The sequence below is a fragment of the Chelonoidis abingdonii genome, chromosome 22 (assembly GCF_003597395.2).
Source record: "Chelonoidis abingdonii isolate Lonesome George chromosome 22, CheloAbing_2.0, whole genome shotgun sequence".
In the NCBI taxonomy this organism is placed as follows: domain Eukaryota; kingdom Metazoa; phylum Chordata; order Testudines; family Testudinidae; genus Chelonoidis; species Chelonoidis abingdonii.
Window position 1 is genome coordinate 20378193 of NC_133790.1, and position 15095 is coordinate 20393287.

The following is a 15095-nucleotide window of genomic DNA, read 5'->3' on the forward strand; positions in this document are numbered from 1 at the left end:
CTCCCCCTACTGCAGCCAGGAGCATTCTTCTCTTGGTGTTCTGCTGCTGGGGAATTTAGAGTTGTTTTTTGGGCTCCATCCACTTCAGGGCAAAGTGATGAGCAAACACTTGAGCTAGACAATCCTGCCTGTGTTTCCTTTCCTCCTCTTTGGCCTCCTGCTTTCCCTTCCCATCCCATTCCCCATCCGCTTCAAGTGAGAAGGTGGATCAGGTTTGCAGAACTGGGTCTTCTTTTCTTAAGCAAAGCCACAACAAGCAACCTATTGTCTATGGGCTGCTGTCAGGATTCCAACTGAGCAAACCCAAATTCACTTGGAGCCTCCCCCTTCCTCCTGCTGGAGTTGAGCCATCAGTGCAGTCAAGGAGATCCACAAGGGGCACCTTGAGGGGTGGGGAAAGGAGCAACACATGGTTATTAACAAATAACCATGGAGACAAGTTGGGTGGGGGGTTCCGAGAGATGCAAATGCATCTGGGCTTTATCATTATTTGTGTAATGTCAAAGGTGTGCTTGTGTTTTACAGATGGGCATCTGGTCTTGGAGCCAGGTCATACAAATGGGAGGGGAGAGGTTTCTGGGGTGGGAGTGCTACACTCCTTGGAATATGCCCCTGCAGATAAAATTTTTCAATGTAAATATCTACATTACAGGTGGCTGCCAAGGTACACTGTTCACATTCTGGTGGGGCAGGGAGAGATGCCACCTTGGCCTGGTCCCTGTCTCTTTCCTCTGGAGGAACAGCAGGGGAGGAGCTCTAATGATACACAATAACTAAGAGATGGAAAGAAGTTTCTCTTCAGTCTGCCCTCTCTGCAGCTACAGCCAAGGACAGGTAGTCTCAGCCTCTACACAGCACCTCTCTCCCTGCTGTTCCCTCTGCCCAGCAGGTAGGATGGGGATAGAGCTCTACCTGGACTTGCTCTCACCACCCTGCCGATCCGTCTACATCTTTGTCAAGAAGAACAACATCCCCTTCACATTCAAACAAATGGAGGTACTCAAAGGTGAGGGAAGGAGCTGAACCCCTTTGCTGTGTTAGGATATAGAGATGCAGGCCTGCCTGTAAAGGCCTATACTTTTAAGAATTTAGGTATCTGTTTATCATTTAGCTAGTTATAGAGGTATAAAAGAAAGAATCTGTGTAAGGGCCTTTTTTTACTGTGACAGTCTGAGGCCCTGTTGTTAAACTCAGGCCTTTGGCTAAGCAGCAGAGGCAGCCATAAGCTGGGAAGCATATGGTCACATTCTTACATTTCAGACTAGTCACATTGAAATAAGGTGCTATTGGGCTGTTAGGATTACAATCCTGTTCTGATAATGCAGATCCCCGCCAGAGAAAGATGGTTAAAGAAAACTTAGTTTGATAGCATCCTGTCTGGCAAGAAATTACTTTTTAATAGTTGTGGTTGTGAAACCCTCATTTCTGTATGTTTTATCTTTATGGCCCCCAATTTTCTATTGTTAAACTATCTGGTTCTCTAATTGTTTCTGTTGGCTGTATAATTAATTTTGCTAGGTGTAAGTTAATTAGGGTAGTGGGATATAATTGGGGAGAGAATTATGTTACAATATGTTAGGATTGGTTAGACAGATTTCAGTAAAATGATTGGTTAAGGTATAGCTGAGAATATTACTATATAAATTAGGGGCAAACAGGAAGTAAGTTGGGGTTCAAAAATAAGGAAAAAGGAACTTGGATTTAAGCTTGCTGGAAGTTCACCCAAATAAACATAAAATTGTTTGCACTTTTGGACTTCGGGTATTGTTGCTCTCTGTTCATGCGAGAAGGCCCAGGGAAGTGAGAGGATGAAGGAATAAGTTCTCTAATATGCGCTCCCTTGGGGTTGTGTTGGCTAACCTTTCTTCCTTCCCCAGCAAGCACTGAGACCAGATACCCACAACAGACCTCAGCTTAGGAAGCATCCCTTCCCTTCCTGTTTTCAGCCTTTGTGAGTAAAGGACCTTCAAGAAGGAGATAAGCAAAGCTAAACTCAAACCCTGGAAACCTTTTCTGGAGTGAGGGAATCTGGGAGGAAGATTCAGTTTTGGGGAGCAAAATGCCAGGTGGAATTTAGCTGGGAGTGTCATAGACGGTTCTGACTACTGCTCTGGAGTGACATTGCAGATGTCAACCCAGTACGCCGCTGGAGCTTCCCTCCTATCCACTTTGCGGCTTTAAGGGTCTTGAACCCCATGCTGTGGCTCTGTGCTCTGCTCCCTGTCTCTGCTTCTTTTTGCTCTGCTTCCCCCTTCCCAGCCCCGTGTACTTTCCAATTCCCTTTCAACATCTGACAAGCCATATGAATGCTGCCCAGTATAAATGCATCACCTCCCTGTGGCCAGGAACAGGTGGGTGATGGGTTTGATACATGGTATTCATCTTGTATTGCTGTCTTTTTCTGACTCAGTGGTGGTTGTGATATATTGTGTGGGTTTTTTTTTTCTTGCTGTTTTTCTTCCTCACTGGTTAGGGGAAATCTCTGCCTACTCTGATTGCCTTGAGGAAGTTGTGATGGGTTGGATCACAGAACTCCCCTAGGGAGCTGCCACCCAATGTGCCAAGACTATCTCTGCTCCTGCTTTTCCTGCCAGCTCGAGACCCCAGCACCCTGTCTTGCTGAGCCAGACACACCCGCCTGCTCCACCAAAGACCCCTAGTCTGAATTACTTGCCCCAAAGTTGCAGGCTTCACTGAAAACAGCTCACAGAAATGTTCCTGTCTTTAACACTCAGATGCCCAACTTCCAACGGGGTGTAAACCCAAATAAATCCTTTTACCCTGTATAAAGCTTATGCAGAGTAAACTCATAAATTGTTTGCCCTCTATAACACTGATAGAGAGAGATGCATGGCTGTTCGCTCCCCCAGGTATTAATACATACTCTGGGTCAATTAATAAGTAAAAAGTGATTTTATTAAATACAGACAGAAGGATTTAAGTGGTTCCAAGTAGTAACAGACAGAACAAAGTAAGTCATCAAGCAAAATAAAATAAAACGTGCGAATCTATGTCTAATCAAACTGAATACAGATAATCTCACCCTCAGAGATGCTTCAGTAAGTTTTTTCCTCAGACTGGACACCTTCCAGGCCTGGGCACAATTTTTTCCCCGGTACAGTTCTTGTTCCAGCTCAGGTTGTAGCTAGGGGATTTTTCATGATGGCTCCTCATGCTTTGTTCTGTTCTACCCCTTTATATATCTTTTGCATAAGGCGGAAATCCTTTGTCCCTCTCTGGGTTCCCACCCGCTTCTTCTCAGTGGAAAGACACCAGGTTAAAGATGGATTTCAGTTTAGGTGATATGATCACATGTCAATGCAAGACTTCATTGCCCACTTGCCAGCACACATGTATACAGGAAGACTTACAGGTAAAACACATCCAGCTGCAGACAATTGTCCTGGTTAATGGGAGTCATCAAGATTCCAAACCACCAGTAACGGCCAACACTTTGCATAATTACAATAAACCCTCAGAGTTATATTGTATATTTCTAGTTTCAGATACAAGAGTGATACGTTTATAGAAATAGGATGAACACACAAAGTAGATTATAAGCTTTGTAATGATACCTTACAAGAGACCTTTTACATGAAGCATATTGTAGTTACATTATATGCATCCATTAGCATATTTTTATAAAACCATATAGACTGCAACATCACAGAAGTATCTTTTCAGCCCTTCATTATGTTCTGGATAGTGATGCAGAAAATGTGTATAATCTATCTTTGTTTTCGCTCATTACACAATGGCTCCCCATTGTGGTACCAGGGGGTCTCCCAGTTTTCATTTTCAATCTGCGATCACAGATTCTGCATTTGGTAAACATCTACCTGCATTTTACTTATCACATTCCAAGGTATCTGCTAGACCAAAGAATGTAGGTTGTGTTTTTAGCTCTTCTTCCCACTAGGCAGAATGTTGTCTCCTTAGGGCTAGAATCTTGACCCTGGGGATAAGCAACAACATGTCTGGGGAACGTTTTTAGCACATCCATGGAGCTTTCTAAAGTCAGTGGATAAACTAGGTACTGATACCAATGTTGATGGGGAAGTGAGTATAAAACCATACATAGAGACCATGATAATCTGAACCTCAGATGAACAGAAGAGTATCTGAAGGCTACATATATGTCTTCAATAAACACATATTATATCTGACATCTGACCTGCACATACAGATCTAGATGGTGAATTCTTCATGGCTGATTGAGGCATAAACCATTCGGTGCTGAAGTTTGACTAGTACCATGCACAGAAGTCCTGGAGCTCACATGCTGCTGGTCAACACGGTGGGAAACAGCCTTTGGGAAGCTGGCTGGTTTTCTATGCTGGCCAGCTTTGAGGTCTGCACTCAGCATTAGAAGCTGTCAAAGCTTTGTGAATCAGCTTCCCACAGTCATCCAAAGGCTACTGCTGTCTCCTGAGCCTTTTGCATAATCAATTTTGCTGTATTCTTTTTCTGTAATTTCAAGCCACTAAAATGCTTTATATGAATGGAAAGTCTGTCAGTCAGCCCTGAAAATAGGCAGGCTTGGTATGTCCATGGGAGAGTTAATAAAAAACATGGCCAGCTATATGCAGGCCTAACATAAATAGATGTAATCCTCATTGACTCCCATGGGAGTTCTGCCTGCTTCCACCAGGGCTGAACTGGTCTGAAACATGCCTGAATCTTCACACTCCTTCTTGAGCATTATTCATGTTTCAAATAGGGAAGCTTATCTCACAAGTGTGGTGGTTAATGCTGCTGCATAGGAGGTTACTCTACGTAGAAAAGAGGCGTGGATTTATTTTTGATCAAGCTTTTGAGTTTGGTCTTCTACACCTTGGTAACGGAGTGGGAGTGTGTTGCTTTGACCAAAGTCTCATTTCTCTGCAGCTTCTCCTCTGAGGCATTGTTACTCAGAGCCCCAAATGAATCCTCCCCAGGTGACTAATGGGGCTGTCAACCAATCAGTGGGGAAAGGCTTATGATTCAGCAGTTCTGCCCAACAAACTTTGTCAGACAAGAGCTCCTAGGAATGAATTTGCTTCAACATTTCCATACTGTAAATATTGGAGATAACGAGCCTCCTCTTTGTACTTTGCCTTCTGCCCTGTTTTTTTTTTTTCTTTTTTTTTGGAATTCACCTGAATTTTATTTAACTTAGGGAATATTAAAAGCTGGTGAAAGGTGCCAGACTGAGAGCCCCAAAAGCAATCCCCTCTGCTCAGAACAGGGACAGCAGAAACAGCGCAGACCTCACCACTCTGCCTCTGTGCTAACAAGGTCGTTTCCAGGGATTATAGGGAATTTCAGTTGCCATGGCCCATTCAGCTCTTGGCCTCCCACAGAGACTGCCAAGGAAGGTGCCAATGATAGTGGTGATTATTGTAATGTGAGGAATTCTCCACTACAATAAGATCACTAAGGAATCTTGGTCAATGAACAGCTATCCAATGACAACAACTATTAGCCATTACTCACCTGAGCTGGATGTGAAACAGAGACCTTAATGTCCACTAAGTAGAAATATAAACTAAAAAGCAGGTGGGCTGTTTGTACACAGGTGGCCATCCAGGATCTCAGAACACTGACTCTCCATGCCAATAATTTAAATGGGGCATGTTTCAGTTCTGTTAAAGATAAACTGCAAAACAAGAGGAACAGAAAGGATTGTGACCTTTACTGGTTCTTTATGATGCACAAAGACAGCCCCAGAAACTTAATCTTCCCTACAGACAGAAGGGGTGTGTTTTTTCTGCTTATTTTAAATCTTACCAGACTCTCATTCTCTCTCTAGCTCTAGGAGGACTTAGCAAGATCTGTGGCAGGTCTGGCCACTAATGTCACATGAGGCTGCAACTTATGCAACCAGTTTTCCCTCCCCCACTCAGGCTACCACCTAATCAGCATCCAAAGGGCAGGTAGATGTTACAGCTCAGGTTACCATTTCATGTGTCATCCCTATTTGGGTCCCCAGGTTCTTGTCAAGGTACTGCAGCAAAGCCAGAAAAGTGAGAATCCAAGATTTCTAGTGTAATATAAAGTAAGGGTAGGGAGAAAGGGTGGAACACTTAAAACCAAAATCAAACTCTTGAAACATATTTTCTAGATCATTCAGTAGTAAAGAGCAAACCCCACTTTTATGCTTTTCTGTGCAATTCCTGTTTTCAAAGAAGCCAAAGACCTGATTAGATAACAAACTCTGTTAACATCAGTCAGTTGGAACAGTGTGATTGTGGAATTTAAACTCTCCTATGAGAAAGGGAAGAATAAGCTATTTCACAAGTTCTCCTGAAAGGGATGCACTAATATCAGTGCTCTCAAGCCAGGGCTAATCCAGGGAAATGCTGTGTAAGCTTCCCTCTCCATAACTAGGTTAATGGTCATCCACTCTGACCTCCAACCTCTCTGCTGTTCCAGAGGTGGGGAACCTTTGTTTGTAGACTAATCATTTTCTGTGACTGTTTATGCAGTAACAAGCTGACTGCTGTGTCACTGACATGCATGTCTTTCTCTTCTTAGGCTATGGCTACACTTGAAACTTCAAAGCACTGCCACGGCAGCATTGCCGCAGCAGCGCTTTGAAGTCTGAGTGTGGTCGCAGCGCCAGCGCTGGGAGAGAGCTCTCCCAGCACTGCGCGTACTCCACATCCTCTACAAGTGTAGCTTGCAGCGCTCAGGGGGGTGTTTGCAGCGCTGCAGCACTGATTACACTGAGGCTTTACAGCGCTGTATCTTGCAGCGCTCAGGGGGGTGTTTTTTTCACACCCCTGAGCACGAAAGTTGCAACGCTGTAAAGCACCACTGTAGCCATGGCCTTAGTCAGAGCTCTGGAAACTTCCTCAGGCACTCCTCTCCTGGGGGAGCAGCTTCTGTTGACAGCATCTTCTTTTCATGTGAGAGCCCAGTGTCCTCTGCTGTTCAGAGCCTAGCAAACTGGAGCAGAGATTTTGCTCTCGTAGCTGGGCTATCTGCAGTTGATATTCATCCATTGCACTGATCTCTATTGACCCACAGTCTTCAAGCTCCTTTCTTTATTCCGTCCTAGCTGGTATTGGTCTCCTTCATGAGCTGCAAGAAAATGGTCTAGCTTTGGCTTTCCCTGTGAGGGAGAGTGGGGGGTTAGTGAACATCTGATTCTTATAATGCTCTGTGCACAAATGTGCTTCTTAGGCCATGCCTATTTCCTTCACAAATATGAAAATATATTTAAGATGTTCAGTTGTCTTTATTCAAATCTTCCTCTTCTTTTCCTGCATCTAAGACCTTGGCACACTCGCTTTCTACTGCATAGTGGAATTTGTGAGTAACATTTCAGTAAGTTGCACAACTGCCATTCCCAGTGACAGAGATCAATGGTTGAATCCTCTTGCAACAGCAAATCCCCAGCTCCAGGTGACTGTCAGATCTGGGAAAGGTCTTTTGTCTCTCTCTGATATAGTCCCTTTTTTCAAACAAATACATGATATGGGGAAAACGCTAGTTGTATATCACAAAGGTTCCTATAAGCATAATAAAATGGAGGACATTCTCAGTCTGAGCTGGGTACTCCTTTCACTTTAGCTTCCATTGGCCCAGCTACCAGTCTCATAACTAGTGAGTTTTTTCTCACTTTTTCTCACTGTTTCCAGGGCAACAGCATAGTGTTGGATTTGGCAAGGTGAACATCCTGAGGAAAGTGCCAGCACTGAAGGATGGAGGTTTCACTTTAGCAGAGAGGTAAGAATACAACAGAAGTACACTCTTCTCTTTCTTGTCCCTTTATGCATCATTTGAACATTTCTGAGGCTGCACATCTGTCTGCTGCAATCCATTGTAGGATGATGGTTTTGGTCCTGAGGCAGGCAAGGAAAAGTGGATGATAAGAGTTCTCTGCTGTTTTGAGATTGCTTTTCTCAGTGCCACTGGCAAACTGGCTGAATGTTCCATGGGGACCCAGCTTGGAATCTCATCAAGGCCTGTCTGTCTGTTTGGGGAGTGATGCAGTCTTTAGAATAAAGTTATCTGTTTTTTCCCACAAGCGGAACCATTAGGGATGCGATGCCATAGGTGGATTTCTTGTAATATATGGACCTTGGTGCTCCACTTGTTCCTCAATTCAAGATCACTTTTCCTGCTTCCTGTCACCCTTCTTCCCTAAGTTTCTGTCTCCAGAATGCCAATTTTTCTTGTCTCCCATCATCCCAGCAGAATTACATTAATAAATGTAGCTCAGGTTTTTGCAGCAAATATAGCTCACTGGAAGGGAATAACAAACTCACAACTCTCAAATTCTTTATTCTGTCCTCCTGTTTCCTCACTTCAATTTTTTTATCTTCAATAATTTTCCCTTTTTCCTGGCTGTCCCCCTTTACCACTCTCCATTCCTATGCTTTACAATGCAAGTAACACAAAGAAATGAAGTGGAAAGGGATGCAGATGAAAACTTTCTTTCATCTTAACTGACCTGCCGATCTTCTTTTTATACTTGGACAGCCCTGCAATTCTTGCCTACCTGAGTCAGAAGTATAAAACCCCTGACCACTGGTACCCCCTGGATATGAAGAAACGAGCCCGGGTAGATGAATACCTGTCCTGGCAACATTCTGCCATCCGGCCAAGTGTTTTCAAGATATTCTGGCTCAAGGTAAGAGATTTAAATATCCAGAGCTGGACCTCATGTGTTCTGTGAGTCAGCAGCTGCTGAATTTCCCATGGTGGAGAAATGTGCTCCAGAACCTAGTGCTATCTATCTTAGGTACTTTCTATGGCCCCTGTGACAGATATTGCAACCACATCCACTATCTTTTGGGGAACATATTGGAGTAAGTTTATGTGCTACTGTGGCCAGGGATTGTATGCAATTCCAGAGGGAAGGGTTACAACAGCTCCTCTAGGAATCAGAAACAGTGGCGGGGCGAGGGATGTGTGAAAAAGATGAATCACTGAGGTTGTAAACACCTCCAGAGACGCACTACCCCTGGGGAAGTGCACATCTACTGGTCCACACTGGATTTTCCAGACATAAAGAAGGGCTTTTGGCATAAAAAAGCTGAGGTTAAACTGACTCAGGGCCTTCATTTTGATCCAGAATATGGACAGGACCTTCTGTCCAAGGGCCTCAACCTTTGCAAAGGGGTTGGAAGGACTATGGCTTACTAAGTGACTGATTGATTGGAGACTTCTGGTAAGTTTTGAGCACATGCATAGGAACTTTTGTTTTGTATATGTTTTCATTGTAATGATTTTACCTTAAGAATAAATGTGCTTGCTTAGAAGGAGCTATATGATAACTTGTAACTGCTGGCAATACGTTAGTCATAGCCCTCAGAGAGAAAGCAAAGCACAGGCACTGGCTTTTAGGTAGATTGGTTTGCTGAGGAAATCAGAGCATAAGACAGACAGCTGTGCAGCCTTTAAACCCTGGTCCAGAGGCAATGAGACGCAGGTTTCTGAGCAAGAGAGGCGATGGTGAGAGCCAGAAACCTTAAGTGGTGCCCTTGAGGGACAACGGTGGGAGGAACACAGGTGCAGTTACCCTGAAACTGTGACAGCCCTCATTACTATAGTATCTGAGCATGTATTTCATGTATTCATCCTCCCAACCCTCTATGAAGTAGAGCAGTGCTGTTAACCCCATTTTACAGATGTGGAACTGAGGCACAGAGAGACTTGCGCAAGTGATACAGGAAGTCTGTGTCAGAGTAGGGCACTGAACCTAGGCCTCCTGAACTGCCCAGGTTAGTGTCCTAATCACTGGACCAGCCTTCCTATCCTATTCTTTCACTGTAGATCCCCTTCTCCTCCCCTGCAGCCCTGCCAGTTCCAATACCTGCAAATAAGCAGATCTTGAGAGATTTCCACCATCTTGGGCAGAAATCATATGCTATCAGCCCCCTAAGGCTGTGAATTATTGAGAAGTTTTATTCCGCTTTCTCCTGTGGGCATTACTGCCCTAACTGTAAACATTTTGGAGGACAAGTGATCATCTTCTAATTTAAGATGAGGGACTTGATCCCTGTATGAGTCTAGACTTCCCGTCTGTGTATTATCCACACAAACAGCATCACTGTTGTTGGTTACTGTGGCACTGACTGCAGCATGAGGATCACTGCGCTTAGCTTTTTTACAGTTACTAAACAGGATCAAGTGTGTGTAGATGTATGAAGGCTAAGTCTATACCCTCTTCCCCACACAGGTGGTGTTTCCTTTATACATGGACCAGACAGCTCCTGAAGAGAAGCTACAGGAAGCTTTAGAGGACCTGGCCATTCCCCTGAAGCAGTTAGAGGAGAAGTTCCTGCAAGACAAACCCTTCCTTGTAGGCAACATGATTTCTCTGGCAGACCTGGTGGCATTTACGGACCTCATGCAGGTAAGGGCTGGGCCAGGATGAGGAAAGCAGCACTGTCTGAACTGCGTGGCCACTGGACAACATGCTGTACCACTTCCAAATGGGTGTGCTCTGTACACCATCAGCACAGGATAGAGCTGGGGAGCAAAGCACACTCAAGGAGGTCAGACACCTAGTGAAGCAGGTACATGCTGAGCACAGACTGAATGAGGTTCTTACTGCTGTTTCTCTTCCCATTTACCTGACCCACCCCCTCAGGATTTCATCCATAGTTGCAGCTTCTTTATTCTCCTAATGCAAGATCTAAAAGGTAATATTCTCCTAATGGAGACAGAGGGAGAGGGATCCCATGTGACTATTTGCTCCACAAGGCAATGGCTTCCCTGTACGTTGCCTACAAAACACCAGCCAGAAACTTCTCCAGCAGCTCAGATTTCTGGGTGGGTCATTTCTAAATATTAAATAGATCGCACTTAGGATAGGTCAGAAGCTCACCTCCAGGCCGGCAGTGACATCCTCCCATTCCCCTCCTCTGGCTGACACAAGTAGCAGTGCTGACTGTCTCTGGAGTTACTCACTGTGATGTGGACAGGCTGTCATACCATCTGCAGGTCGAAGGTGGGAAAAACACTGGTGTCTGAATTTGTTAATCTTGGAAAAGATGCATGTTACTCTGTCATCTGATACGTTTATTACATTTTCAATATGCCCGAATGCACATGGTGATCAGGTGCATCACAGTGCCTGAAAATCCAGCCAAGACTACTAGACTTCTAGCACTGTGGAGGAACATAGTTTCAGTCCTCTTTGATCATAAAACAGCTGTCATTACCCTGGGAGATGGACACAGAGATCCTGTTCAGGTACTTCTTATTGCAGGTGACAGAAAAGGCTGAGAGTGTCATCCTCCAGCTTTTAGCAGGTCCCTTACTGAATTCTTTTCTTACCTGTGGCAATCACAGGTAAATCCCAGTCAGTACTCTTGCACTTGCCAAGAATGGATTCTGCTGTGTAAGTGGTGAATTCCCTTACCAAAGTTTCACCCAAGTGTTTCACAACTATATATGTCTCTCTCTGCAGCTCATAGCAATTGGTTATAACATCTTTGAGAACATGCCCAAGCTGGTGGAGTGGCACAATCGAGTGAAGAAAACTGTGGGGAAGGAGCTTTTCCAGGAAGCACATAAAGTGATCCTGAATTTCCAAGATTTGAACAGCATGCTGATTGAGCCACAACTAAAAGAGCAAATGAAACCTAGGCTGCTGAAGATGGTGGCCTGAAATATTTATTTAAAAAAATGGTAACAGTACATTTATTTCTTTTGCATGTTCTGGTCTCCTAGCTCTATGAGTGGCTGCTCTTAGCTGTGAGGGAAGAACTCCACATCATATGGGAAAAGAAACACTTCCACGGCCCATCTCTCTCTGTTCAGCTACAGAAACTGAGGAAGAGTCTTAAAATGTAGCTGTAATTCCAAAAAATGGTGCTGTAAAAGGGGTGGGTTCATTGTTTACTGCCTTGAAGTGACTCCAGACCAAATTGCTCAGAAGACTCTTGCAGATAGAATAGTTTAACAGCAATCCCTATTCCTCCTAGAAAATGCAGAGCAGGAATCCTAGCAACCTGGTGTATCAAAATAAGCAAAAACTATGGAGATTGTTTCCAACTCTAATTCAACCTTGTGCTCAGAGCCCTAAAGCTTTTTCATACTGCTATGTAACAATCATATGTGTGATAAATAAAAAGGCAGCAAATCCTGTGATTTCCTTTCATTGAGATTCTCGTGACTCTTTCAGAGGATCTAAGTGTGAAATATAAGCCTTCAGCAACTGCAGTAAACTTAAGGGGATGCCAGGGACTGAGGTAGATTTGATTATGGATGACTTTACTTTTCATTGGCTCACCTGCTCTGACTTTGGGGTGTGCAGAAGGATACTTCCCAGTAACTGAAATGCTACAAAATATAATCATATCCACACTCCAGGAATCATACAAGCTGCAGCTCCATTCCAGAGCAGAGAACAATCTGGCTCAAGGCACATGCTTGTGTCCATTCTGGACTCCCTCAGTTCTTTTTTCCTTGCAGGGAATCTTAAACCTCAGAGAACTGGGGAAAAGGGTTGGTGACTGTGGATCTGCAGAGGTAATATATTCAGAGAAGTACAGGTTTTAGTGAGCAAGCTTTCTTCATGCCCCCAAAATGACTTTGCAGATCTCCACTCCGTGACATCACCAAGCAGTGGTAATTGTCCCAGGAGATGGGCATGGGGGTATATGGATCTCTAGAAATGAGCTTCTTCTGAAGCTCCAACATAGTGAGAATAATGCTGAATTAAAGGTATGGGCTAAGCTCTCCATAGCAGCTTTATAAATTCCTGCCAAGGTAGGGTTGGCAACTGTCTCATCGCACAAACCCAAACACTCATCCCCTCTCCCGCTCCTGCCCTTTCTCTGAGGCCCCATCCCCTGCTCACTCCACTTGGGGGTATGGAGTTGGGGTGCAGGAGGGCGTGCAGGCTCTAGGATAGGGATGGGCCAAGGGGTTTGTAATGTAGAAGAGGGCTCCAGGCTGAGCCTGGACAGGGGTTGGAGTGCGGGAAGGGGTGAGGTGTGCGGGCTCTGGGAGGGAGTTTGGGTGCAGGAGGCTCAGGTCTGAGACAGGGGGTTGGGATGCAGGTTCCGGCCAGGCAGTGCGTACCTCGGGTGGCTCCAGTGATTAGGACACTAACCTGGCTCTTAGGCTCAGGGGCAGCCAGGTGGCTATGCGTGAAGCCCCTGCCTATAGGAACCACACCCACAGCTCTCATTGGCTGCAGTTCCTGGCCAATGGAAGCTGTGGAGTCAGCACTCAGGGCAAGGGCAGTGCGCAGAGACCCTGGGCTGCTCCTGCACCTAGGAACCAGAGGGACATGCTGGCTGCTTCCAGGAGCCACACAGAGCCAGCGCACATAAAGAGCGTGCCTTAGCCTCGCTGCACCACTGACTGGACTTTTAGCGACCTAAAATCTCCCTGATTGGCTTCAGTAGCGGGAAATCAAGCCCAATTCCAGGAGACTCTGGCCAATCCAGGAGGGTTGTCAACCCTATGCCAAGGATACATTATAAATACAAGTCAATGAGGAGGTCAACAAACATGGATATAGTGTATTTGGATTTTCAGAAAGACTTTGACAAGGTCCATCACCAAAGGCTCTTAAGTAAAGTAGGTAGTCATGGGATAAGAGGGGAAGTCCTCTCATAGATCAGTAACTGGTTAAAAGATAGGAAACAAAGGATAGGAATAAATGGCCAATTTTCATAGTGGAGAGAGGTAAGTAGCAGGGTTCCCCAAGGATCTGTACTGGGATCAGTGCTGTTCAACATACTCATAAATGACCTGGAGAACCGTTGAGGTGGCAATTTGCAGATGATACAAAATTACTCAAGATAGTTAAGACTAAAGCTGACAGTGATGAGTTACAAAGAGATCTCACAAAACTGGGTGAATGGGCCACAAAATGGCAGATAAAATTCAATGTTGATTAATACAAAGTAATGCACATTGGAAAACAAAAATCCCAACTACCTATACAAAATTATGGGGTCTAAATTAGCTGTTACCGCTCAAGAAAGAGATCTTGGAGTCATTGTCGATGGTCCTTTGAAAACATCTGCTCAATGTGAAGTGGCAGTCAAAAAAGCTAACAGAATATTAAGAACCATTAGGAAAGGAATAAATAATAAAACAGAAAATGTCATAATGCCACTGTGTAAATCCATGGTATGCCCACACCTTGAATACTGTGCGCAGTTCTGGTCGCCCCATATGAAAAATATATATATATATTAGAATTGGAAAAAGTACAGAGAAGGGCAACAAAAATTATTAGAGGTATGGAACAGCTTCCATATGAGGAGAGATTAAAAAGATTTGAGCTGTTCAGCTTAGAAAAGAGAGGACTGGGGGAGATATGATAGAGGTCCATAAAATCATGAATGGTGTGAAGACAGTAAATAAGGAAATGTTATTTATCCTTTCACATAACACAAGAACCAAGGGTCACCCAATGAAATTAATAAGCAGCAGGTTTAAAATAAATGTAAAGAAGTACTTCTTCACACAAGGCACAGTCAACCTATGGAACTCATTGCCAGGGTATACTGTGAAAGCCAAAAAGATAACTATGTTCAAAAAAAGAATTAGAGAAGTTTATGGTGGATAGGTCCAGCAAGTGCTATTAGCCAAAATGGTCAGAGACACAGCTCCATGCTTTGGTTGTCCCTAAACCCCTGATTGCCAGAAGATGGGACTGAATGACAGGAGATGGATCACTTGATAAATTGCCCTGTTCTGTTTATTCCCTCTGAACCATCTGGCACCAGTCACTGTTAGAAGACAGGATACTAGGTTAGACTGATCATTGCTCTGACCCAGTATTGCTATTCTTATTTTCCTACCTCACAGTTTTCGGACAGTTCCAAAATTTCTGTCACCTCGTCTCATTTCACTGTGCTGCTGCTAGATGGCCAACTCCTCCTCCTGTTGTGCTAAAGAAAAAAGCTTCTTGGTAGTGCCTCCAGTGAGACAAAGGATTAACTGCCCTAAAGCAGTGGCTACCACACTTTAACTCACAAATAATTCAAACTCTCACAAGCAAACAAATTAAAAACAATAACTATTGTGATGGGGCAAGGCCAGATGGCTACAGGTATGTTAGCCCCAGGCTAAACAAATCCCTAGTACCCTGGTAACCAAATGGCAGTTGCTCCAGGTTAATCAAGGCACCT

The 15095-nt window shown here is 44.3% G+C and overlaps 2 protein-coding genes across 4 annotated transcripts in view; both read left to right on the forward strand.

Annotated features, from left to right (window-relative positions):
* The first annotated feature begins 507 nt into the window (after window positions 1-507).
* Window positions 508-12100, forward strand: LOC116837111 (glutathione S-transferase theta-1-like). 2 transcript variants are annotated; one of them, XM_032801291.2, is made up of 5 exons: window positions 517-1006; window positions 7626-7713; window positions 8470-8620; window positions 10172-10348; window positions 11408-12100. In XM_032801291.2, the coding sequence occupies exons 1-5, from the start codon at window positions 781-783 to the stop codon at window positions 11606-11608; spliced, it is 843 nt and encodes a 280-aa protein (XP_032657182.1). In that variant the 5' UTR covers window positions 517-780; the 3' UTR covers window positions 11609-12100. The 2 variants fall into 2 exon arrangements, 1 of the variants encoding a protein (XP_032657182.1); XR_004376614.2 differs by lacking the exons at window positions 7626-7713; window positions 8470-8620; window positions 10172-10348 and having other exon boundaries at window positions 508-1006; window positions 11408-11496.
* LOC116837110 (glutathione S-transferase theta-1-like) overlaps window positions 11570-15095 on the forward strand; it is a 28033-nt gene continuing 24507 nt past the window's right edge. For both annotated transcript variants that reach the window (XM_032801287.2, XM_032801289.2), the window contains exon 1: window positions 11570-11628. The gene's annotated coding sequence lies outside the window, so the exon portion shown is untranslated. The remainder of the gene's footprint in view (window positions 11629-15095) is intronic.